The 25,888-nt window shown below is 38.3% G+C and overlaps 1 protein-coding gene across 8 annotated transcripts in view; it reads left to right on the forward strand.

Moving 5' to 3' along the window:
* Positions 1 to 25,888, forward strand: part of LOC147325130 (pleckstrin homology domain-containing family A member 7-like) — a 143,197-nt gene that overhangs the window by 46,602 nt on the left and 70,707 nt on the right. For 6 of the 8 annotated variants that reach the window (XM_086299461.1, XM_086299453.1, XM_086299454.1 and 3 more), the window contains one exon: positions 23,252 to 23,329. In XM_086299461.1, coding sequence (XP_086155587.1) covers positions 23,252 to 23,329 — 78 coding nt within the window. Of the gene's footprint in view, positions 1 to 12,506; positions 12,607 to 12,907; positions 12,958 to 23,251; positions 23,330 to 25,888 lie in introns of those variants that run through there. The other 2 variants (XM_086299458.1, XM_086299459.1) reach the window with 2 other exon arrangements.

Consider the following 25,888-nt stretch of genomic DNA (forward strand, 5'->3'; position numbering starts at 1 on the left):
AAACAAACACACGTGCGGCTTGGCACTTGTGCTGTACGTAACAAGTCACGCGACGTGACGCTGCGGCTGTGATTGGTTCGGCTCTGCGCTACTTAGTTTGGATTGGCTAAACTTTTTTTTTAATTTTTTTTTTTATTTTAAGAGGACAAGAGCAGCGAGGTCTATCGCGATAGCTTAATTTCTCTATCGAGTAAAAGTTATATCGCGATACATATCGTTATCGTTCTATCGCCCAGCTCTAGTGAAAAGGTACGCCAGGCTACCGCATGCCAAATGTGAACTCATTTAATGTTGTTATGTATAATGTGCCTATGAGATTTATTTACTTGCAGCAGGATCGTTCCAGCATGCTTTAACCCTGGCTGTTTGGTGCAGCCACTTGGTACTTGACTCTACTAGATGAGGGTTGTTAAATGTACTAGATACTAAGCCTCTGCAGCTGAGGCCAGCTCATGGGGCAAGGGGTGGAATTTAATGTTGCACTCGATTAATATCGTAATGTTTACCTGATTTCGTTAATTGTGTGCCGCAGATGTGAAGGGAAAGCTGCACACACACAGTGGATTTTATTTCCCAGACCCTGAATGAAGACAATGATGAGAGGGAAAGAGGGTGATGAATGATTTAGTCGACTGTGATCCATAATTCTTGGACATAAGTGGAAGCGTCAGCTGTCATAACATTTGCCTGGTTCTTTATTCCTTTTTTGACATTTTTATGCTTTTTCTGTGCAATTTTATTTGTGAAAGGGGCTGATGGAAAGACAAGGGTAATAAGATAGATCAGCTAACCGGTTTGTTATAAGTGAAAGCTGGCAGTTACCCAAATAGTGTTTTAGTGCCATGCTTTACATCAGACACAATTTTGGAAAAACCTAAACTTAACTTGTTTATTTTTGTTGTTGTTTTTCTTAATCTCAAAAAAATGCATGAAATTATTATTTTGGAAAGCTGTATTTAATAAAATCACAATGTAGCAGTGCAACACGTAAGTTATATGTTTTATAACTGAGATTACCAGAGTAATCTCAGTTGAAAAATAAAGGATGTTTGCCATATCTCAGTGCTCAAGAACACCAACAGTTAGCTGCATTTTGCATGAGTCTTTACAGCGGTGTATTTCAATGGAAAATCCCCATTTTCTGTCTTCTCTCAGTGCAGCTGCAACTCCTTCTTGAAAATTACAGATATTTTATTTAGTTTTGGGCTAGTTAATTATTTAAACACTTGGCTGTTTTCTTTTGTTCTTACTTGGCCGTTTTGATTAAATTGAAACTTTCGCACACACTCACATTTTCACACACATCCAAAATCCCTTCGCCTCCTGTAGACAGACCCGTCAGGACCCTATGAAGTGTTTTGAATGTGAATGCAGTGCAGAAATTCTGTCCATTAGCATGCCAGGCTGTCAGTCTCCACGTCGACTATCTTGCAGTCCGGCTAAAAGCTGCTCTCCACTTTCAGAATTGGTGTTTTCTTGCAGTAAACACAAATCTCCTCTTTTTTCAAAATCCCACTGCTGTATAGCAGTATTTATGCAATGCATCACAGTGGGGCCTTATTTGAAGCTAACGATGGCCTCATCTCAATGTTGCCATAGCAACAAAATGTCCTGAAGCAGTCACTTAAGGGCTGGGGAGGGGTGGGGCTGGCCCTTCCTTGTGGGATTACCAGCAGCAAAAGAGTTGGACGCCACTCTGTCTGCTGTCTGTGATTGGTTGTGATGGACATCTCTATTAAAGCACAATTCACTCCCCACCATCACTACACCCTTCCAAATACAGCCACAATCAAGATAGAATGGCTCATCAGGGCTGAAGAATCTCAATCCTGCTACTTGATGGAGCTGCAATTAAGTGTCAGGGCCACTTTTATAACCTCTGTGGCCCTCTGGGGAGGCAGATGGTTGTGAAGTGAAGCAAAATGAAATTTGTACTATTCATGTCTTGTAAAAGCTGGATGTTAAAAAGTATATCAATCAATCAGAGCTGTGAGGGAGACTTAATAGACTTGATTGTGTATGACATGATTGGCACTAATTAAAAAAAATGGCTGAAGAGCAGAAATAAAATTGTGTTTTTAAAATACAGTTGACCAGATTGATGACGGAGAACGTAAAAGGGCATGAGGTACGTCATGGTTGTGAAGTTGTGCATAGCTTTTCCTGCCAAGGCAACCAGGTACTCTATAAATAAACCTGTGCATGTGCTTTTGAGGGGCAAGAGGGTTGATTTCCACTGAATCAATGAAAATATGATCAAGTGAAAGTGAAGAGCCTTTCCTGGCTGACCCAGTGTAAGAGGTGGTGCTAAAACAGAGAGACAGACAGGCAAGCATTCACACTCAAATTTACACAAATTTAGAAATACCAGATAACCTAATGAGCATGTGTTTGGGTCAGAGCACCCGCAGGCACAGCAAGAACGTACAAATTCCACAGAAAGGCCAAGCAAATTTAAACCCTGAACCTTCTTGTTGTTTGGAATATATACTATCCACCGCACCACCATAGCACCAAAATAATAACTTCATTATAAATTGAAATATCAAAACATGAATACATGCACACAATGCCTTAGTGTGTACAAACAAAACCCCCCAAACTGTTTTGGAATAGCTTTACAATGAAGATGCAGTTAGCCAGTGATTCCAGGCTTTCTTTGAGCTGCTGTCATGTTAACCACAAAGTTGATCTTGCCCTTAATATTAAAACATGTAAAGTGTCCAAATCTGTTAGTTGTAAGTGCCCAGTTCTAAAAGTATTCCTTAGACACTTCTTAACAAATATTAATATTTAGTTTACATTTGTGTCTCTGTGGCAGTTTTCATTTTTCTTCTTTATGCTATTATAAATATTATATTCTCCATGTAAAATTGTTGATTTATTCAGTGTGTAATTTTAGTTTGTAAAAGTTAATGACACTAGCTTTTTGTGATGATTATCGGTGTGATGTTGTTCAGTTATTCATGCCGTCTTCTCTACAGTTGTTGTTGTTGTTGTTGTTGTTGTCATTGGCATATTTGTATTCACCGGCTGAACCAGTCCTGCTGTGTTTAGTCACAGCCCTCATATTTGTTTGAACAGGGGAAGTCTCCCATGTCCACATGATGTCAGGACAGACAGGATAAGAGATGGTGGAATCAGATACTACAAACAAAACCAAAGCAAATGTTACCCATCACTCTGCTGTTACATTGTCAAGGAGACTGACAATGTAACATCACAAACTCACCCTGGAGTGTAGGACTAGTACTGGTCCATCATTAGAAGTTATAAAATCATTTGTTTTGAGATAATCTATCACCTTTTATGAATTTGCTTTTATATTAGGATTAACATGAACATTATTTTGGACAAAGAATTTTACCTATAACTTGTTCAAATGAAAACTTGTTCATCTTACACACAAGTTTGAGCTTAATTAAATTTTTGGATGCATTAAACTCTTCAACAAACCACTGAATCCCAAACCCACTGCAGCAGAGCCGATGTGTAGGAGTCCAAACAAAAGTAGAATTTGCCAACTGGGCTTAATAAAGTATTGCATTATATTATTAACCTTGTGTACTGCAGGCAGTTTTTTCTGGTGCTTTGAGGGTTGGAATAACTGCTTGCGTTATGGATTCGGCACCAGTGACACATTTTCCTTCCACTTTACCTCTTGATTTTGACCTTCGCCCACGTAGCACAGCTACAGCTGAAGAGCACCTAGTAGATGGGCCTTGTTTCCATGCTGATTATGTTCACTTGGCACTTGATGTGTGTCCTACGTTTGTTTCCTCTTACTGTGTGAGAACGAGAATTATAAAGTAAGTTGTGGCTTTATTGTCTATAAAACACAAAACGAGCTTAGAGAATGCTTTACTCATGCAGCAGTCCATGTTTATTATATAATCCATGTAAGTCTTTTTGGGGGGGGGGGTTGCAACATATTTTTGCCCCCTAAATAGCCTCCTAAAATCCTCCCTTTCTCAAGCAGCTTTTCAATTAGCTTACAGTGAATCTTATTTGCTGTGATGGCACAAACTGGGGTATTGAGGCAAATTCTTAGTCAGTGCAGGCGCTTTTACAATGAGCATGAGCATTGTTCACTTTTCCACTAGCTCTTAGCAGTGACAGGGCTCAATTCCAGTGCCATTCCTGTTTATGCTAATGCATAATATTTTCATTATCTCTGCAATAAGACATTTAATAGGCACTCTGCTCCTCAGCTTGGTGAAAAGTGGCTATAATTAGTGAGTCAGGAGCAGAGGCAGGGGGCCAAAACGTCATAGCTGATTTGAAAGTGGACAAGTGTCAAACAAGAAGTGATCTGTTTTGTGCAGTGCTGTCAGGAAATGTTCCTGCAGATGACCCAGATAATAACAGTGGCTTCATTCTCAAAGTATAATGAATGTTGAATTGATATACATGTACTAACAGCAGATGTCGTGACAGGATGCCCGCTGCACTTTTCTAGTCATTGTAGATGTCAACATGCTGTCATTTATCCCCCTGAAGTTTTTCATCCACATTTTTGAATATGAAATGAGTGCGTTTTAATGTAATACCTGAGAACGAGAGGCCTTGCAGTGGCCTTAGTCCTTTTCACTGGCAGCTGAAATATCTGGACCAGCGTGTTGATGCCATTCCTGGATATCCTGAATACAGTCAGCTCCAGAAATGATCAAATATCTGTTTTTGATGTTTCTTACTATGAACACCAGCTGCATGTCATGTGTTTTTCTACTAGAATAAAAAAACAACAACTTACGTTTTAAGTAGGAATGTTCCTGGCGACTCATTTATCAGTCGACTAAATGAAGAGAAAATTAGCCTAACTGACTGTCTTGATGCATGTTCAGGTTCTGCTCATCTGGACGTACCGTTTTCAGTGGGAGAAACATTTCGTCACTCACCCATGTTACTTCTTCAGTCTCAGCTGAAGAAGTTGGCTCGATGGATGTGGACATCTCCACTGGTGGCGTTCTTTTGGCTCTTTGGCTTACTTCTAATGTACAGTGCATACAGTTTCATAACATTATAGCTTCATTAATAGCTCAGTCCATAGAAAGATCAAGAATTTCTGCTCATCCCACAATCCTCACTGAACAAATGTCATATTTATTCCCAGTCCAGATAAAATAAGCTAAGAAACTGTTAAAATTCCACATACCTACATCTTCACTACTATAAGAAGGATTAATTGGCTCTTAAGTAGACAGTGTCTGCTTAATCATCAGAGGTTTAGAATTCTCCCAACGATTTCTCTTCCTTATTCTTTTAGTGTCATCTCTCCTCTTATGTTTCTGGTATCTCAGCTGGCTTCTATGTCTGTGTGATAAACCCATATAATTTATGGATGTGCTAAGTGTTAGGATTAGCTGATAACTTAAAATTAGCACTCTCTACACTTGTCCAAATGTGGTCCTGGGAAAAACAAACATGCATGGTGGCTTTGACGCTTCAAAACAAGAAAATGAGACTTCATAAACCAGTGGATGACGTCGCAGTAGCTTTGCCAGTCTTTGATATACTGGGCCAGCACTGCGAGATTGTGTGCAGTCACGGTAGTTCTCTAGCTGCATGTTACAAAGCTAACAATGACTGTACTAACTAGGTGATGATAGGCAGAATCCAATGGGGAGTGCTAAAAACACCCAATTACCCAATTTTAATACGTGAAAAGTCAGATTATTCAGTAAAGTTGTCAGTCAACAAAATTTCTGCAGCAACAGATTTCATGGCAGTCCATCCATGTTGGTGTTTCTGACATTTCTTTGCAAACTGTAAATGTCAATATGCTGGTTTTGCTGCAGGAAAATGTCTGCACTAAATGTCAATCCATGCAGCAGCTGTTGAGATATTTTAGTCTGGACTAAAGCGGTGGATCAGCTGACAAGATTTAAGCAACAATGAATTTCACTACAACGTCAACAGATTTCTGGAACAAAACACCCGAGCACTCCAGTGAATACACAAAATAACAACCAGTGAAACAGCTTTGACTGCACTGATATTTTACATCGTAGGCATATATTTCTGCAGTAGCCATCTGCAGCCATGTGGGAAGAATTCAACTGAATTATTACTTTTCATTGAAAGTAATGAAGGCTACTTGCGCTAACCTTGTTCGCTGCAGATTGATAGGTTTTTAAAAATAAATGCAGATCATTTTCGAGGCTGCTAGAGGGAAAATGGAAATATTTTCTGCATGTATTTATCAAAGCATTCAAGCTATCATTAAGTGTTATTTCTCTGCTAAGACTCTGCTAATGTTTTTAACTTCTCTAAAATATTCAACAGAGTGAGTTTAAATTTAATAAAATATTTTGGAGGCACTTAAAACAAATGCCAATTTAATTTAGGCACCAAAATAATGTTCACATAGCAGCACTACAAACACACCTGTCTCGCATCTAATGGCTCCAGGAGTCATTTTGTCAGCCTACGTTGTGTTAGAGTTGCATGTGTGGAATAGCTGAAAGTTTTGCTGAGGTTCTTTTTCAGCAGCATTGTGAAATATTTACCTTGTGGGTAGAAAATGATGCATTGGTGAAGTGTTTATGTTGTGAGACAAGTGGTACAGGTACAGCTGTGAGAGTGGTTCAGTGGAGCCTGAGTGTTTTTCTGCCACTTTGACTGTGGCGATTGTCAAGTTTAGAGATTTTAGGGAGGGATAATATTTTCTGACAGTGTTATTGGTAGTGAAGATGTTTGCTTCTGTGTTATAGATGTTCAATTTTAGGTCTGAGGTTTTATGGGATATTTTATTTTGTGAATAAACATTATGTTGAACTAACCAACATAATTGTTTATGACAAATTTCTTTTGAAGCTTAATAAGTTAAAAACAACAACAAAATAACAGGTCTAATTCCATTAATTATTACTTCAAATGTGATGTTTTGCTTGTTAGTTGTGTAAATACAGTCATGTTTTCTGACCATTTTACAAGCATTTTCCCCCCCAACAACTTTGGGAGAACTACTATGTTCCAAAGTACCGCCGATGGCGGAATCAAGTAACAGTCAGACACTTTCAGAGCTTAAGCGTAAGATGACGATTTTGCTCATTTGTTTAGGCTTTTAGCTTTATGAAAGAGAAGTGAAATCATAAATCAAAATGTTTACTTCACACTTGGTCCGGACATACCCTTGAATCCACATTGCATGCTATATAAGTAAAATTAACAAAAATATTGTGGAATAGGGTTGCAGCTATCAATTATTCAATTGATTAATCAATTAATTAAATAAAAAAAGATACTTCTGTTTTTTTTAATAATAAATATTCTAAATGGAAAAAAAGAGGTCTGTTTAAATGAACTGCTTGTTTGTTTTTAAAAAAAATTGAAATGTTTTTTGTAGTTTAACTGTGTTCAGTATCTAAAAAGAAAAACTTATGTTATTTACATGCCATATTAAATCACATTCTTTTAGAAAAGGAAAACATGCAAAATTAAAAAAAATAATCACAAAAACAGTAATATCAAATACATTAAGGTATACAACCTAAACTAATGCATAACATGAACTACTGTTTACTCTGTCTTCTTGGAAGGCTTGCTTACATTAGTAGGAGGCAAAAATAGACTTTTGGTAGTGTTGGGTAAGTTACTTTAAATTAGTAACTTAGTTACATTACTAGTTACTTTTGATAGAAGTAACTAGTAATGTAACTAACTCAGTTACTTCAAGTTACTCGTTACTTTCAGAGTAACGAGTTACTAGGGAAAGTAACTTTGGTTTTTCTCAGAATTCTCTTGTTAATGTGTTGCTTCCGTAACTGGATACCCAGCAAGATTGCCAGTCTTCTAGCTTGCTTACTTGCCACAAGTGCACTGTGCCACCTACCAATAGAAAGGAAAAAATAATGTGCACATTTCCACAAGAGAAATCCCACGCCTGATTCTATCCTAGCCTGCTTTTTACATCCAACACAAAATCTGCAGTCGTGGTGCTTTCGATTGTACTCACAACTCGGAAATTCTGCCTTCTGAATAGGAAGATGTAGGTAACACCAGACTGCAGATGAGCTGCTTACAGGGCTGGACTGGGACAAAAAAATCGTCCCGGGGAATATGACTAGAGACTGGCCCACCATTATAGGAAAAATCATAAAGCCTTTGAATGAAAATAAACACTGTTGTGACAGTGATGTACACTGTTCTGATGGTATATATGTATCAATCTATCAATTGTTTGTTGCAAGACTCAGATAATTATTTTTTTAAAAGTGAGACATTTTAAATGAGAATAAGAAAGTATTTCTTTGTGCCCCCCTTTTCCCTGTTAATGCCCTACATGGACCCCTGGCAACACTTTGCTAGACCCGCCCCTGCACAGTTACCAGCTGTCAGCTACTTAGAAAAGGATCCTGTTGTTATTTGTCTCTCAGAAACAGTTCACAACTTCCCTTCAACTCATTCATGTCACCTAAAAGGTAAACCTGTTTCTCCATCACAGCTCTGATGATTCAGTAAGGACATGTCCTGGTTTCATCTTCATGTTTCCCTCTCATCACATAACCAAACCTTTATGACCAGCAGGTTTACAGCTGTGGCTCCAGCAAACTTCAGCTGATACTAGAAATTAATATTAAATAAATTCTAACAACAGCTGATCAAGCTTAAAAGTGCTGCTGTTGTTTACCGCGACATCCGCTGGTTTCCTCTTTCTGGCACAAAGTGGGCGATAAACAAACAAGAGAGAAAAGCCGATCAGCTTCTTAACTCATAACTTCTTACCTGAAGTTCAGTTCACCTGACACTCTCGGACCAGCGGCCGCTTCGGGTCTCTCCTCCTGCCTCCCTTTTCCTTCATCCACCTGCTGGCTTCCACCACTTGCTAATGTTATTGAATCTGTGGAAGCTCTGCGATAGCCACCACACGAAGTAACGAATAACGAGCCTATCTAAATCCCAGTAACGAGTAACGCGTTCCCGGTTTTGGCATAATAACTAGTTACCGTGCTCGTTACCACAATAATAACGTAGTTACTGTAACGCGTTACTTAATAACGCGTTAGTCCCAACACTGGTAGTAATGAGGGGGATTTGGTGTCGGTTTATGTGTGTTTTTGTGCATGTATGTGTATTATATTTTATATTAACTGAATCTGCAAAATAATGTTACAAAAACCTTTAAATAACTATGGTCTTGTACATCCCATGCCCCTCTTTAGACTCAGTCCTGCTTGCTGTGGGTACTACTCTGATAAAAAGTTGGCCTTATGTAAAACTAAGTTAACAGTTCATCTGCATACATATGATTTAATCTAAATTGTATATCTTTACTGTTGTAAAGATATATATACTATTGTTACTCTTTACTGTTGTACTTTTGCTGTGTAAATAAACAGCTGTGAATGGAAGCAGCTATAAAGTTTGGCTTTCTTTACGTTACAGATTGCTGAACAGGTGGTTTGATGAAGGACTCCTGCTAACTTTTTCTATGGCTTTTATGGCAATTATAATAACAAGTGCTGCTGTTTTGGACACTAGAAAAATGTTTCTCTACCTGAGCTCGCTGTCTTAGTAACATCTCCGTGTGTTTACTCTTCACTGTTTGTGTATAGACAGACTCCGGACCCATATTAAAATACTACAGTTGTGGATTAAACTAAGCATTGAAGCAAAAACATTTGCATCAAGGATTTTTTTTTAATAATAGAGTTGTTCAAGTTACTTCATGAATCATTGAAGCTCTACTGCCAAATACCGAATACCTCTAAAGACATGAGCCAACTACCCTCCAGCTTAAAGCTTGCTTAAAAACCCTTGGTAGAACCTGGGACCATTTCGTGGCCTTTCCGTTTTTTAATTCCACGCCATTTCCACTGTGTTTAATGGAGTATAGCCAAATTTTCAAACATGTATTTTTTTCCCATTTTATTTTAAAATTTCAGTCTGAGTTTTTTAAATGAGCTTAAATGGCTGAATAAAAGGCATACATCCACTATCGAACCTCGTGGCCGATTTGTGCCCCATTGAAACCCATTATAAACGCTATTTTTCACTGTACAATTATTACCATTAACGTTGTGGCGATGGCTTAACTTTCACTTTCATTCTGGACTCAGGGCCTTAGAATTGTAATTTTTTATTTGGCCACCGGGTGGCGCCCTTGTTCCACATGTGACGCCTGCTGGAACACAACACCTTCTCCAGCGGCCTGCTCGAGACAGATACCCGGAAAAGGCAGACTAATTTCCCGCGTGCAGCAGCAGCTTGGCCCGCTGCTCGTTCCGGACCATTTTCTGCCCTTAGGATCGTTTGAGGGTGCATTAATTTTTTTTAATCAACAGGAAATGACGTATTTGTTTTCACGTGGTAGCGGAAGTGTGTGCTGCAGACACGGGAACCGAACCATATGCTCCGGCGCTGCGCGAAACACACCCGCGGCAGAGGCACTCCTCCCCGGGGGAGCAGGAGCAGCAGCGCCGCCTGGGGACATTTTCGGCTTCTGCAAAAAAAATTAAAAACGGATCGAAATTAATGTTGGTGCCAATCTTTTGTCCATCTAAAGGCCTAATTATAATAACAATAAAATATTACTTCAAATGTTTTTTTGGGAAAATATTTTATGTTTTATGTTTTATGTTTTTGGGGCAAAAAAAGCAGTGCGCTCATGTGACGAAACCGGGATATAAAGGGTTAAAATCCGCGAAATGTAATTAAAACTTGACATGAATATTTCAAGGAGAAGTAGGTCTAAAAGATTGGCTAATTTAAAGTGGAATAAAATATTAATATATAAATTTTTTATAGCACTTTTTGGGCGTGGTCGATAGTGTGCATTTTATGAAATGCGCTCCTGGAAAAAAAATAAAAGGCGATCGAAATGACTGTTGGTGCCAATCTTTAGTCCATCTAAAGGCCTAATTATAATAACAAACAAATATTACTTCAAATGTTTTTTTTGGAAAATATTTAGTTTTTTTGTTTTTTGGGGCTAAAAAAACAGGGCGCTCATGTAATAAAACTGGGATTTAAAGGGTTAAAACAATGAAAATATAATTAAAACTTGACATGGATATTTTAAGCAGAAGTAGTTTTAAAAGATTGACTAATTTAAAGTAGAAAAAAATATTGATATATAACATTTTTAGAGCACTTTTGGGGCGGGACCATTTTTGGTCCCGAGGTTCACGAAAGGATGGGATTTTGAGGTTCTACCAAAGGTTTTAAAGACTGGATTTAAAATTGTCAAGTTCCAACAACAGCACTGTTTAGGCTCAACAACAGATTTCATGTGGCTGTAAAACCAATTCAGATACTTTCTGTGTAGCTGTTTTGTAGTCAGGACTGTAAACGAAGTGCTGGGCATATTTACATTTGGGTCTCGGCAGCAGGTTGTTCATGCCAGTAATGTCAGTGATGCTCGCGTCTTCCTCACTTATTTTTTGGCACCATGTTGTCTTCAGTCTGCCAGCACTGCTGAGCAACTGTGTTGGCTCTGCCAGTTTCACCTTATCCCTCTGTGGTGCTGGAGAAGTTCTTTATTTTACTGGGTCACGCTGAAACCAAAGACAGGAAAGCTGCCTGGCAACATAAATAAGCTATGATATAATAAACAAAATGATGCTTTGTGCATCAGCTGAGGGAGTCTTGAGGTTATACACCAGGCTCTGCATATTTGTCCTGTCTGAAACTAAACAATGAGTGTGACAAAGATGGCTAGATGGATGAGACAAGAGGCAGGAAGTTAAAGCGTTAATGAGATAAAGGATTAGCTAGATTATGAAAGGTGCATCTCTAAATAATAATCTCCGAATTTAAAGACTGAATAATGTAACAAATTATTCATTCAAAAATGAAAGAAAATCAGCATGGTACATCATAACCCCTGATATAGCAGCAATTTCATATAACTCAAAAGCTCACCAATGTAAATTATGCGTCCAACACATTTAAAAGATTAGCATTACAACTACTGAAACACTTCTTGCTCGTCAGCCACATAGTCTGTCATGTGAAATAAGAGATGTGTAATAACCCCCATTAGAGTGATTTTCATGCCAGTGTGCACTCTGGTAACATTCAGCTCAGACTTGTGGATCAAGGATACGTCTGTGTTCACCAAACACACCGACGTAGACTTTAAAGTACCTTCATTTAATCAAACAAGAAGGCAATTCTGAATGCTTTTCAGCCTGCGTGGGAGTGAGAAATGGAGCAAAGGGGAAAGCGGGAGAGAGATGGACTGTGAGGAAATCAAATGAAAGAGGGTGTTTGTGATGTGTGCTGGATGTGTGGGTGGGTAGGTGGTAGTGGATGGCTGTGAAACCTGAACAAGAGAGGGTGGCAGCAGCATGAAGCTGAACCAAATGTGTCACTGCGTCATGCTCACCCGGCCAAGGAAGGAATTTACTGGCAGCACAGTGGCCTGCTAGGAATTCACCAGGGTGAGCCTGTGTGTGTGTGTGTGCATGCGCATGTGAGCAGTGATTTTGTGTGTTTGTAGTGGATTGTGTTCCAGCTCTTTACCCCTTGACCATTTATAAGACCATGCTGGCACTCCCACCTCCTTCTGTCATGCAGGAAGAGTGTGCAGCACATGCAGCATTCGCTCACATTCACATACTTGGATGGAACAAAATTAATGAAGCCAAACCTCGTCCACAGGTAAATAAGTAAAATCAAGGTTTAAAAAAAAAAAAAAAGCAGTGTTAGATTTAGCATTTGCTGCTTTTCATAATATTTTTGCTGCTGTGGAAATTTCTTCTTTTCATAGTTTTATTTTTGCTGTGCCAGTGGGAGAACAAGGTGGAAGTGTGGTCTAATGTTACAGCAGCAGCACAGAGCTGCTGGCAGAGCTGCTTGTTTCTACTGCCAGTCATCAGCAGAGCAGCACAAGGTGTCTCGTGGATGTTACTTGAACTGCTTCAACCAGAAGCTCTGATGATATAAGTTTATATCTCAGACTGTGGATCATTTGCTGATGAAGAGGGTAGTGGGCTCGTCACTTATGTCACAGTATGTTTGAAACAATATAGCTTAATTTTTTTTTCATCGTTTATGATAGGTACAGTAGTCATCACATTACTTTCCCATAAAATTTGTATTTAAAACAGCTGTAACTCATAGTATTAGTTTGGATGAAATGTTTCGGTGTGGTATAGTACTACATAAAAACGTTAACTCATTAGCCAATTTGTGCTGATTAAGTCAAGCTGATGGAGATCGAGAGCTTTCGGTCATTAAGGTCAGTCTAGAGGATTTAACATTTGCATTTTCCTGTCAGTGAGACTGTGGAAGAATTATTAATAGCTGCCTTCTTCTCTGGATCACAAAGAGTCTCACCTGATTTGGTTTCTGTAGCATGAAGCATTGTCAGCTTTGTCTGTCTACTGATCACCCTCACTGCTCTGAGTTTATGTAATTCCTCTGCCACCTGTATTCTCTTGGCCCTGTCTGCGCTTGCAGACATCGCTCGGCACAGACAGGCTGACAGGGGCCTGGGAATTGTTCGTGTAAGATGGGATTGCATGTAAAAAGCACCCCCAGTATGGGATTGTCACCCTTCTGGACAACGCTGTCTCCCCTGGCTGTCTTTCTTTTCGTTTGTTCATTTATTTCATTTGAATTAAACTTAAAGTTCAAGAATATCCCCTGTAGAAGGACACGATTTTACATTTGGGAACAGCATGAAATATTTCTGTTAATAATCTATTGACCAAAATGTTTTTTGTAAGGGGGGGGGGTCTCTACTGGAGCAGATTTCGTTTCAAAGCAGGCAAATATTTGCCGGAATCTTGCAGCAATCTCGCTTTTTATCTGCATTTGTAACGGCAACCAACAGACAGAAATGGTGGTCGCTGGATGCCCTCCAAAACACCTATTTAGTCAAGGCAGCATTGCTTTTGGGGCTCACAGACTGTACATTGCCCAACTTATGTGCACAATATTGATAAGGTCTAGAATGAATTTGATAAAAGAAAACGTATATGGGGTCTTAAATTTGATACATGACTTCAATTATTCTTTGACGGCCAAAATTGTGATTTATTCCCTTCTTTGATTTAAACAAACCAGTCAATAAATGCCAGTTTGCTTGTTTTTGAAAAATATTCCCATGTGACTGAGACTGGAAGGACATTGTTATCACAGACCTCTTTGGACTTGGATGTTTTGTGACCTACTTTTTTGCACTGGCCAAACCAGGACCCATTTTGCAGCTGTGGTATTATGCAACTCAATTACGTTATGTTTAATTAAAGATCAGGCGGTGCACGAATGTGGCGTTCAGTTTTTGGCAAAAGTGTGTTCATGCACGTTCCAATGTGTAAATGCATTTTTAAATATGTGAAATGAGTGTTGTTGGCTAATTTGTGTCCTCGATATGTTCAAAACCTTTTTTGTGTGCGTTTGTATATAATATTACTTGTAGCTATCGGCAGATCATACTTACAAAAATTACAGTAATCGCAATCAGCCAAGAAAATTGGTGAATTCTTATAACACACACACACACACACACACACACACACACACACACACACACACACACACACACACAAATAGGTGTGCGTGTTTAACATACACATTGTGCACTGAATGGGGAATGACCTTGCTGTGTTTCCCCATATTGCACTGGCAACACTCCGACTAGCTCTCTCTTGCGGCACTTCAAACACATTTCATCTGGTAATCCCTTTAAATAGATATGACCTTTGACTGAGAGAACACCTACTCGTGTACTCATCATTTTCAGAACACTCAGTCTGCTACATGTCTGTTAAAACACAGGCACGGTGTACAGCGGCAAATGATATGTAAAAAATTGCTGCTGTTCATGAGACATAATAGTCAACAGTCAATGCCAACAGCTTTGCATTTTCAAACATCAATCAAGTCAAATGGAGGCGTGGCTTATTGATGATACTGACAAATTTGATTACAGTTTCGTCAACAAAAAGAAATGCTGAAGCGCGTTAGGGTTTGAACTTTAGCACAGCTCTTGAGACTCTTGAAGCTTTTTTCACATGGTTGCATCTTGCATAAGCAATAGTTATGTTTTACAGACTGGTTTTGAATTAATAATGTGTCTTTTGACTGGTAATTGTGGCCAGATTCAAAATAGTCACACACCTAAGAGCTGAGAACTGAGAGCATGACTCCCCCAGCTCAGGGGAGATGCTCGCAGATAAGAATTCTCTACGCACCATCCCCATTACCAGTATCACTGGAATCAATAACCAGCTGTGTCTACACACACATGCTTGCACACACTTCACTGTCCTCAGAAGAATATACTGACGTAAACAACAAATAATTATTGTGCCCATTAAATGTGCACGTACAGAGAACTCAAATAACAAAAGAGAAATATTAGAGGCATCGCAGAAATCGGATAGTTTAATGATAATAAAATATCACTCCAGGTAATGTTGCTTTGGTCTGTCACCACTTAAAACCTTGTATTGTTCAATTAGTAATCATTTATCAATATTCAGTAACTAATATAATTTTTCAGTCCAGTCTTGGCCTAATGTCCAAATAAGAGGAGTAAATGTCAAGAAAAAAATGATTTGACTACAAAGACATCGACACAGTTTCACAGTTTAGCTCAGAGAGTATCACTTAGATACGTTTGGCAGGAAGACACAGAGGAATGAGTCAATATAAACTTTGATTTAACTTAAAGCTTAAAGTGAGAAAATATAATTTGTGATTATTACACCTGATTTGTGGAATGTTTTTCCTCTAACTATAAAATCTATAAAAGCTCAAATAGCTGTTTGTGTCTGTTACATTTATAAAGAATCCTTCTTACTTCAGCAGTAGTAATGTGAGTTTTTTATGATACATTCTCCATAAACTACTAAAATAATAATTTGTCGTATGTTTTTATAATTAACTGCTTAATTTCAGGACTACTTGTTATCCGTGCTGGAGAAAGAGCAGCGGAAAAGTGGTTGGAAATCCTGTGACACCCAAGTCATATGATATAGCAGGTGCGAAGTGTGCAGTCTCTCACTGAGGGGCATCATGTTTGGCATGTGTAATGGTGTGTTTGCATGAGAACTGTATTGTGCAAGTGCTGTAATGGACAGTCGAGTGTTTATGTAACCCTGGAGGTTTACCACCCGTCCTTCATAAATGCCATGTGGTCAGCGACTGGGGCAGAAAAGTCAAACACAGAGGCACTGAGTGTGTCAGCTGACAGCAGCTCAATGGGCAAGAATGTCTCATAAAAAAAAAAGGTTGTTTAATTCCCTAAAGCCTCACTTGGCTTGAACTGAGAAGCAAAATGTGCTTGAGCTGCAGTGGAGCTGCTCTGATAAATGAAAATCAATAAAGGCATAAATAGATAAATAAATCACAAAATTAAGGAAAAGAAAAGTGGTCTTTGAATTTGTGCCTTTTCTCTGATGACAAAGAAAAGAGCCATTTTCTCTGAACAGCTTCTTTGGGTTTCTGTGTTTGGTCAAAAATTACATTGCACAGACCCATTAGTGGGGGTTTTTTTATGTTGCTTTAGATGTGTCAGCCTCATGTCACAAAACCCCAAATTAATGTCTGACAGTGATGACTGTAGTGTAGGGAGATATTTCAGCAGTTATTGGACACTTTGTCTCAATTATGACTGGAATACGATGAGCTGCTTTTTAAAGGCATAACTCTAGCTCTGTTTTGTCAACAGAAATTATGGTCTGACTTTAAAATGTGCATCTCAGAAGGTACAAACGAGTAATGAAGTTAATGGTTTGACTGAGACATATAATCCCTCCAATGCTCAAAAGTTTCCCCAAACAAAAACTGTCTCAAAATGTACAGTATTTCTATTTTTTTTTTGTACATCTAAGTCTAATGGTGAGAGAAAGACCTTGTATTTATAGAGTATATGTCATCCTGTTGCAGATAGTCTGAGGAAGTCATTTAACACTATCATAGTTAAATGTATCAAATCTGACATCTTGCAGGTGAATGGCACACCTTATATGGAAAGTTACAGGGACACTGTGAGCATTAATCGAGCTATTTTCATCTGTGGGTGTTGAGCTTTTTTAAGAGGTAGCTCTTTAATGATATGGTTGTTACATAAGACACTCATGGCTGGAGAGCTGCTATAGCAGGAGAAGGTGAGATTGTGCGCCCTTAGTTTGTTAATGTAGATAAAAGTTTATGGGACAACAGAAAATGTCTGTGTGCTTTTATCAGTTGAATATTATTAGTAAAGTATGCTTTTATTGGATGCCCAGTTTTAAAGGAAAATAATGGGAGACCTAACAAAAATGAAGAACTCGGTGAAAATCTTAGTAGTGACTCGAGATGGCACGATACCACTTTTTTTATGTCCGATACCGATATCATAAATTTGGATATCTGCCGATACCAATATGAATCCGATATAGTGTTTTTTAATCAATAAAACTGTTTTTTTAATATCTTGCTGCATTTTGTATAAGTTCATATTCAAGTTTAAATAAACAACAACACTAAAGCTATTCTGTTATACCTGTATGTAAAAAATACACTGCACCCAAAATATTTCATAGTTCAGCAACACTGATCAATCTAATAAACTTAAACCTGCACCATCCTTCCTATTCTGGTATTTTAAAGAGTACTTAGCAGAAATATTAAGCAACCTAACTAATAGGGTTGCAAACTCCCAGCAAAAAAAAAAAAAAGGGAACCACCCCCCACCCTCCACCTCATGATGCTTAATTGACGTAATCAACTTTAATTTGATGCAGTGTGGAAAAAAAAAATGCACAGAAATAAATTATTTTTCAAGAATAATTAAATAGATTCAACATCTTTCTTCAACAGAATTGCAGACTGCACAGATGGTATCTTCCCAAAGGAAAAAGTAGTATAGCTTACTAGGGTATATTAGACTTAACAGTTACTATACTATATACATAGATAATCTTGTTTTTGAAAAATTGTATGTGACTGTATTTAGACAAAAGAGCAGAGTGAGGGGGTTGTTATCACTTAATGCCAGTGCTGGCTGTTTAGCTTTGTTAGCAGTATGCATCCATATTAGGTATGATGGATAGATGGTGTTAAACTGAGCTATGCATAACTTTTAAACAGCGAATTATATAAATAGTAACCCTAGCTCCCCCTGTTGAGAATAAGGAAACTGGTTCTAGAGACCCAAAATGTTATTCCTATCTGTTTTGTATTACTTCTGCCAGAAATAAAGTTCTGGCAGTAATAAAGAGATCTTGCTTATATAAGGAACTGAAGTTTGAAGCACCTCCCTGCTAGCTTTATTTTTTGAGTTCTGGAGGCTATTGCTTAGCATTGGTGAGTCACAGATGCTAGCTAACAGAGATGGGCAGTAACGCGTTACTGTAATCTGATTACTTTTTTCAAGTAACGAGTAAAGTAAGGGATTGCTATTGCAAAAACGGTAATTAGATTACCGCTACTTTCTCGTAGGAACGCTGCGTTACTGCGTTACTAAAACCGTGATTTTTTTTAATTAATTAATTAATTAATTAATTAATTATTTTCTGCGAGAATGTCTCATGACAGTGACATAGGCGAGTGCGACGTTCGTGACAACAGCTGTGTGCAGATCAACAATGGATCATATATCGAGTACGGGAGAGAGTATGAGCGTGCAGCGTTTAAAGCGTGGAAGTACTGACCTTTGAGTTTGATTCCATAAAAAGTGACAAAAACATTAGCATCCATTGTGCGTGGGAAGAAAACTTCTTTTTACAGCGAAAAAAACCCTAAACAAGCACCGAGTGCGCAACGACGTAATGGGAAATTCACAGAGAAACTCGCGGATTCTTCAACTGACCGCTGCGGCACACCTGCACCAGGGCAAACCTCCGCCTGCTTTACAGGTGAAAATAGAGCAACAGGACCACTAGTCTTTGATTTTATTTATTATCTGCTGTATTTTACTTGCATCTATTTGAAAGACTGAGTGTAAACACAAAAAATATTTTATTTTATGTGCTGGAATGTGCAGAAAATAGGTTTAAATGTTAAACTAATTTCTTCAAGTCAGACAATGGTGCATATAATTTAATTTTTGCTTGATGCATAAAATTAAAAGATTAAAACTGATAAAACAAGTTTAAAAAAAAAGAGACTTTTTCATTTGATTACATTTTGTATGATGGATTATGCAGAAAAAGTAGAATTGGGCTGAAAGATCTATCGCTTTATTACCTATTCAGGTTGTAAATCGTGTTTTTAAAAAGTAATTAAGTAATTAATTACTTTTGAAAATAAGTAATCAGTAAAGTAACAGGAGTACTTTTTTGGGGTAGTAATCAGTAATTAGTTACTGATTACTTTTTTCAAGTAACTTGACCAACACTGCTAGCTAATGATGGCTAATGTAGTAAATAAAACTGTAAAGTTAGCTGTCACTTAGGATTAGGATTTAACAAAATTGACCATTTACTACTAGATACTTATCTATAGCAAACAACTATAACACTAAGTATGAAGCATTATTTTTAATCTGTGAGGGTCACTAAACATTAAAAAAATAGACTTATAGGCCTCAGTTCGCATTAATTTCTCACGGATTTCCTGTTGACCATTGCTCCCACCGACACCCATACGAGAAGCTTCTCCTGAAGGGAAAACTGAAGCAGCTGCACGGACAAAAGAAACGACACCTCTTAGGGGCTGCCTCAGAAATCTCATCTGTAGCTCCCATTAGATCTCCAATAGATCTAATCATCTTTTCTGAAGTGAGTGCTACGCGTTTTTAGTGACAGAAGCAACAGAATACTACAAATACCTTTCACCTGCAGATATCACCCAGGCATAAAAATTAGCTTTGTACTTGTCAATAAATCTGCTGCACTTGGTGTCCTGTAAGCTTCGATTGTTGATGCTCAAAAGGCATATTTCTGAATTGTAGCCTTTATGTTTAAAAACTCAGGTCTCTGCCAGGTCTCTCTTGGAAATTAGATTTTTAATCTCAATGACATTTTTTTTACCTGGAAAAATAAAGAACTAATAATAAACGGCTGTGTTAAGATTTCAAATTTTTAACGTCAAATTGGTGTCTGTAAGGCAACCACAACTTATGATATTATCTATTTTGCATTTCATGTCATTTTTTGTGATATTTTGTTATTTAGGTCTACTAAAGCTCCCCATGACAGACATTGCAATGAGTGAAAGAGGAAAGGAAATACACAAAATACACTTAGCAGCAAAAGAACCCAGAGATGTCAGGTGCATTGCGAAAATGTCTTTCATTTTCAGTGTGAAAGGACATTATTAAAAGCTTGCTATATAAAGCTGTTAGCACTGGATTCAACATTTTTCGTTTACAGCTCAGGTCCTCATTGCCTACGTTTTTCTGAAGTGACACTATCACACCTATTATATCTTGTACTATTTTGAACCTCGCTGCTGAATGAAATCACCGCCGCTGATAAACAGCCTCCAGGACACTTACACGCTGTTCTTCTTCATATTCTGTGAATAGTCCGATATGGCTTTATCAGTTTCCCCTGGAGAAGTGCTCCGAATCAGCTCGACCAAATCAGCTCCGAAGTAAACAAGCCTTTGTTTGTATGTGTGCAATCAATATATAATCAAATTTACTTATCCATCCACTGAAAGGATTTGAGGTGACTGTGACCTCAGCATTCAAAAATACCTCTTGACCATTTAATGGTGAGCTAAAACGAGAGTGTTAATAGATTTAGCACGCTGCATTTAATTTCATAAGATTGCTTTGAATTCTGCATGTACCTATTAGGTTTTGCACTTTTGTGTTAATGACATATAGTCCTACACCTCTCATCACTGCAAATAAAATCATTTTGTAAATCATGCATTTATAGTTTGCCAAATGTAAATTGCTGAAATACACTGCTTTTACATAATGCTTTAAACCATTAATGATGTTAATGGTATATTTATCCCGTTAGCCCCGTTAAGCTTGCAGCCATTATACTACAGATTTTTGTGAAATCCCTTTACACGATTTGTCACAGCTCATGCATTTTCATACCTTTTCAGAAATTACCACCATGACCAAATCATGTTGACAGTTTTGTTTCATTATGATTTCTGAAAACAAAAAAAAAACGGATCTACTTCCTGCAGCCTGCAAAACATTGTCACTTGTGTCCCTCGGTAAACTCGGATGACACTCTGTTGTCGAATTTGTTGCCTAGAGAGAGTTTCAGGCATAACTTACACACTCACAGGCCTGTCAGAACAGTCTGTTTCTCTATTCTCACCACAGCTGATTGATTAGCATTCCTTGCTGATCAGACAATTATTAATTCAGAGCTTCTCCCTGCAACACAGTAGACAAAAAAAGGGATCCTAGTTATAGTAAAACTATGGTCATAGTTCCCTGTCTCTGTTATCTAGAGCACTGTCCCATCTTTTTGTCCCGTTGATGCATTTGTGTGGCACGATGACTAACCCCATTTTTGGATTAGGAGTAAAAGGTCTTTATGTTTTTAGCACATTAGTATGGATTTACTCTGTAGGTATTTTTTGTGGCCATGTGCATGTGTAAATGTTAGCAGGTCCTCTGTAGGCCACTGTAGAATGTAATTAATTGTGTTGAGGTGCTGTTCTCATTGCACTACATGCTATTGTTTTACACACACAAGGCCAAATTCCACGGCACTATAGCAGACACAAAACTTAATCTTGCCAGTTATGACTAGGTAGTGTGTTTAATTCATTTGATTAGTGAAAGTATTTTTCAAACAGTACCTGTGCGTGGTGAAAAATGACTGCATAAGACACAGAGGAATGAGTCAAGCATAAGCTGTTACCTTACTTTTGGGAAACTTGGATCATTCTGCTAGTCTGAGTTAGAGTTTGAATAACTTTTCCTATTTTTTGTAATGTCTTTTCAATTTTTCATTTCTGCAGAAAAACAACAACAACGACATCATGGCCACATTTTTAATCAGTGTGAGTGAGAGCTGGCTTTAAAAAAACTAAATCAAAAAAAAAAAACAACACCTTGGATGTGTTTCTTTTTTTAGCAATAGTAGATGCAGTGGTGGAAGTAATTCACATGACATAAAGGGAAACTGTAACAGCAGTCAATAGCCAAGGTGAGCTGAAGAGAAGCTGCTGCATTCAGATGTGAGAACTTTCTTTGTGTTAGTCTTGTAAGTGTTGTTCTGTGAGTCGATAATGACATTGTAGGTCCCTGTTACGGAGCATGCTGCTGCCGTGTCATCTACTCCCGTAGGATTTGATCTTCCGCTATATCAAGCAGGATTCTTTACAGCATGAGTTACTGGAGCTGCTGTGGAATGGAAAACTGTGCCATGACCCACTGATTGTATTTGGAGAAGACTTTTGTACTTTACCCTGTCAGCTCCTTCATTGTTGTTTGATTTTGAAAATTGGACTTTTGATTACAACACTGCAACTTTTAACTTCTCTCACTGAGCTGTTCCTTTTTTTCTTGTTTTATTTTTAATAAATGTCATTTTATTAGCAGCATGGTGGTTAGCACTTTTGCCTCACAGCAAGAAGGTCCTGAGTTCAACTCCACCATCTGTGTAGGGTTTGCATGTTCTCCCTAGGTACTCCGACTTCCTCCCACAGTCTAAAGACATGCAGTTAGTGGAGTTATGTTAATTGGTAAATCGAAATTGCCCATAGGTGTAAATGTGAGTGTGGTTGTCTATCTCTCTGTGTTAGCCCTGTGACAGACTGGTGACCTGTACAGGGTGTACCCCGACTTTCACCCTATGGTAGCTGGAATAGGCTCAAGCCAAATTGATTAGTCATTGTGGGTCTGAATATATGTAGAGTAAGGCTTTCTGTCAGTGTTTTCTCAATGCAAAAAAACATTCTGAAAAAGTGCCATCACACACATGTACGCACACAAACTCGCACAGGCTTTGATCGTCATGCCATCCTGTGTTGTTTACATAGTCGAATGCTTTTACCCTCTAGCTGAGGGTTAGAAAGACTGAGTCTATAACTGATGGAGGCCCATGCCTGCCTGTACTGTTTGACATTTGTGCTGAGCCCAACACTTTACTCCACACAGGCTGTACAGGATGGTTGGGTGGGGTGAGTGGGTGTGGATGGGTCCTGCATTCACCCGTCACATTCTACACTGAGCTGGGAAAGTCAGAGACGAACGCCTGTCAGGGTGGAGATGTTGGACAGAGCTGTTAAGTGTACTCCTCCGAGGAATTTTCGGCTTGTGTGGAAATTGTAAACAAAGTAGGGTGAAAATCCAGGATAATGCACTAACACTGTTTGTATTGCAGCCAAAGTTGCTAATTTTGTCTCCTCTCTCGTTTTCTCTCTTGTCCTTCTGTCACTTCAGTCACAACCAGAGGACCACCACATTTCGACATCCTGTGACTGGACAGATTTCCCCAGAGAACATGGATTTTATCCTGCAGTGAGTAACTAATGCGTGTGCGCGCGCACACACACACACACACACACACACACACACACACACACACACACACACGTAAAATAAATAAGTAATAATGGTTTAACTTATACTTCACGCTACATTTACTTGACCATTTACTTAGGTCCATAAACATTTGGACAGAGACTTTTTTTCTTCTTCTAATTTTGGTTGTGTACATCACCATAATGAATTGTAAATGAAACAACTCGGATGCCGTCGAAGTGCAGACTTTTAGTTTTAATTCAGTGAGCTGAACAAAAAGATTGCCTAAAAATGTGAGGAACTAAAGCATTTTTTTACACAATCCCTTCATTTCAGGCGCTCAAAGGTAATTGGACAAATTAAGTATCTGAAAATAAACTGTTAATTTCTAATACTTGGTTGTAAACCCTTTGCTGGCAATGACAGCCTGAAGTCTTGCCCTCAACAGCTTTCAGTTGCTGTCTGTTTGTGGGCGTTTCTGTCCAAAGTTAAGGCTTCGACAAGTGAAATTCATGCTCAATTGGGTTAAAATCAGGTGACTGACTTGGCCATTCAAGAGTATTCCACTTCTTTGCTTTAGTAAACTCCCGGGTTCCTTTGGCTATATGTTTTGGGTCATTGCCCAGCTGTATTATGAAACGCCACGCAATCAGTTTGACTGCATTTAGCTGAATTTGAGCAGACAGTATGTCTCCGTACACCTCAGAATTCTTTCAGCTGCTTTCGTCCACTTGTTGTGGAGGGGTTTCTCTTCACCATGGAAATAATTCTGTGATCATCCACCACTGTGGTCTTCGGTGGACGTGGACGAGTTCATCAGTTCTTTCTTTCTTTCTTTCTTTCTTTCTTTCTTTCTTTCTTTCTTTCTTTCTTTCTCTCTCTCTCTCTCTCTCTCTCTCTCTCTCTCTCTCTCTCTCTCTCTCTCTCTCTCTCTCTCTCTCTCTCTCTCTCTCTCTCTCTCTCTCTCTGGATGTACCAAACTGTAACTTTAGTTTCTTCCTGACAGTGACTTTGGAAGCATCTTGGAAACCTGAATTGTATAAAAGTTGAGTTGGATATGCTTTCTTCTGAAGTGGGTAGATGACAAGCTCTTAGAAATCTACTGCTATGAACTTCTTTTATACAAAGGAATGAAAGTGTTAGTGGACTTGCCAAGGACAAGCAATTTTACTGAAGTGTTCCCACTATCTGTACAATAGCAAGAATGAGTAAAATATTTCTCTCTTCCTGTGTGAAATATTCTTTTAGCTCCAACTGTTTTCCTTGCTGAAAGTTAGATGAGCCTTTGAATATTAACTCAACCAGCACAAAAACTGTAGGCAGGGAGAGATGGATAACCCCGGTGAACCCAAAGATTAAAAAAAAATTGACTTGACAGATGCTGATCTGGAGCGAGTTGTATTGATCTTATTGATCTCTTTACTAAAAGTCAATAAGCATATTTCTTAAAATACTAAATATAAATTTGTATACAAACTCAACGGTGTTTCTATTTGAAGTTTCCTGGATTCTACAGTTCAACCCACGTGCGTGATATAAAAGGGAAAATACAGTTTGTATTTTTTATTCAGAATATCTTTCACAGTTCTGATACCACAGGTAGCAATTTTACATGTTTTTATATTGAAGTTTCAAATTTAATACACAGATATCACAGTATACATGATCAATTATCTGCTTTTAGGAAATTAATGTATGTCACTGGTGAACTGTCAGGGGCTGTTGATTACCATCAGTTCTCTAGATATCTAAACAGTGCTATTTGTAACCATGTTTCATAACATCATGAGCATTTCCCACAAATGGCAGAGAAAAAGGTCAGCAAGTACAAGTAATATAGTCCCCAGCATTCCCGCAACCATCAAAACGTAAGAGAAGACACTTATTTTGTAAAATCGATGATAAAACTGATTTAAAATGATATACTGCATAGATAAAGCTAGACTATTATGCACAAAATAGAAATAAGGTTTGGTGGAACTTGGAATTTGAAATGCCAAATATGTGCAAATATGTGTGCAATGAGGAGGGAGAGCCCAGTTTGATAGTCTTGTTCGCTGGGCTTTTTTTATCCTCTCGAGCCTGTTGCACTGCTCTGGCTGCCCTGTTGAACGTTATGCTTTTGGGTCAGTGCTGAGCGAGATGGATCATGTCATGTACAAACCTGAGATGAGCACAGCTACGATAGCAGTACCCTGATTTTAATTTCAGGTTAAATATCCAAATATTAGATTATTACATCCCTGAATGCTTTCAGACTTTAAAAGCTCTGATTTGTGTGGGTCTCCCTGAAATAAAGAAGTTGCAGTGCCTACTCAAAACTGTTAAGGAGACATTTTGCATTGCACTCTAATGGCTTTTGTTTGGGGGAAGGACTCCCTGCCAATGAATGAACCTGACACCAGACTTTCACCACAGAGCAGGGAAACTCTATGGTCTCTGTTACAAGAGACTAGATTTTCTTTTCCACAGCACAATTTGTACTGTATAGCTCAACAGGATAAGTGAACTTAGGACCACATCGTGGATTTATCTGTAAATAATCTGTAAATAAAT

This window comes from Aulonocara sp. 'chitande type north' Nkhata Bay, linkage group LG7, assembly GCF_057382095.1.
Source record: "Aulonocara sp. 'chitande type north' Nkhata Bay isolate Kocher_YH1m ecotype deep benthic linkage group LG7, A_spYH_male_GT1.1, whole genome shotgun sequence".
NCBI classification, from domain to species: domain Eukaryota; kingdom Metazoa; phylum Chordata; class Actinopteri; order Cichliformes; family Cichlidae; genus Aulonocara; species Aulonocara sp. 'chitande type north' Nkhata Bay.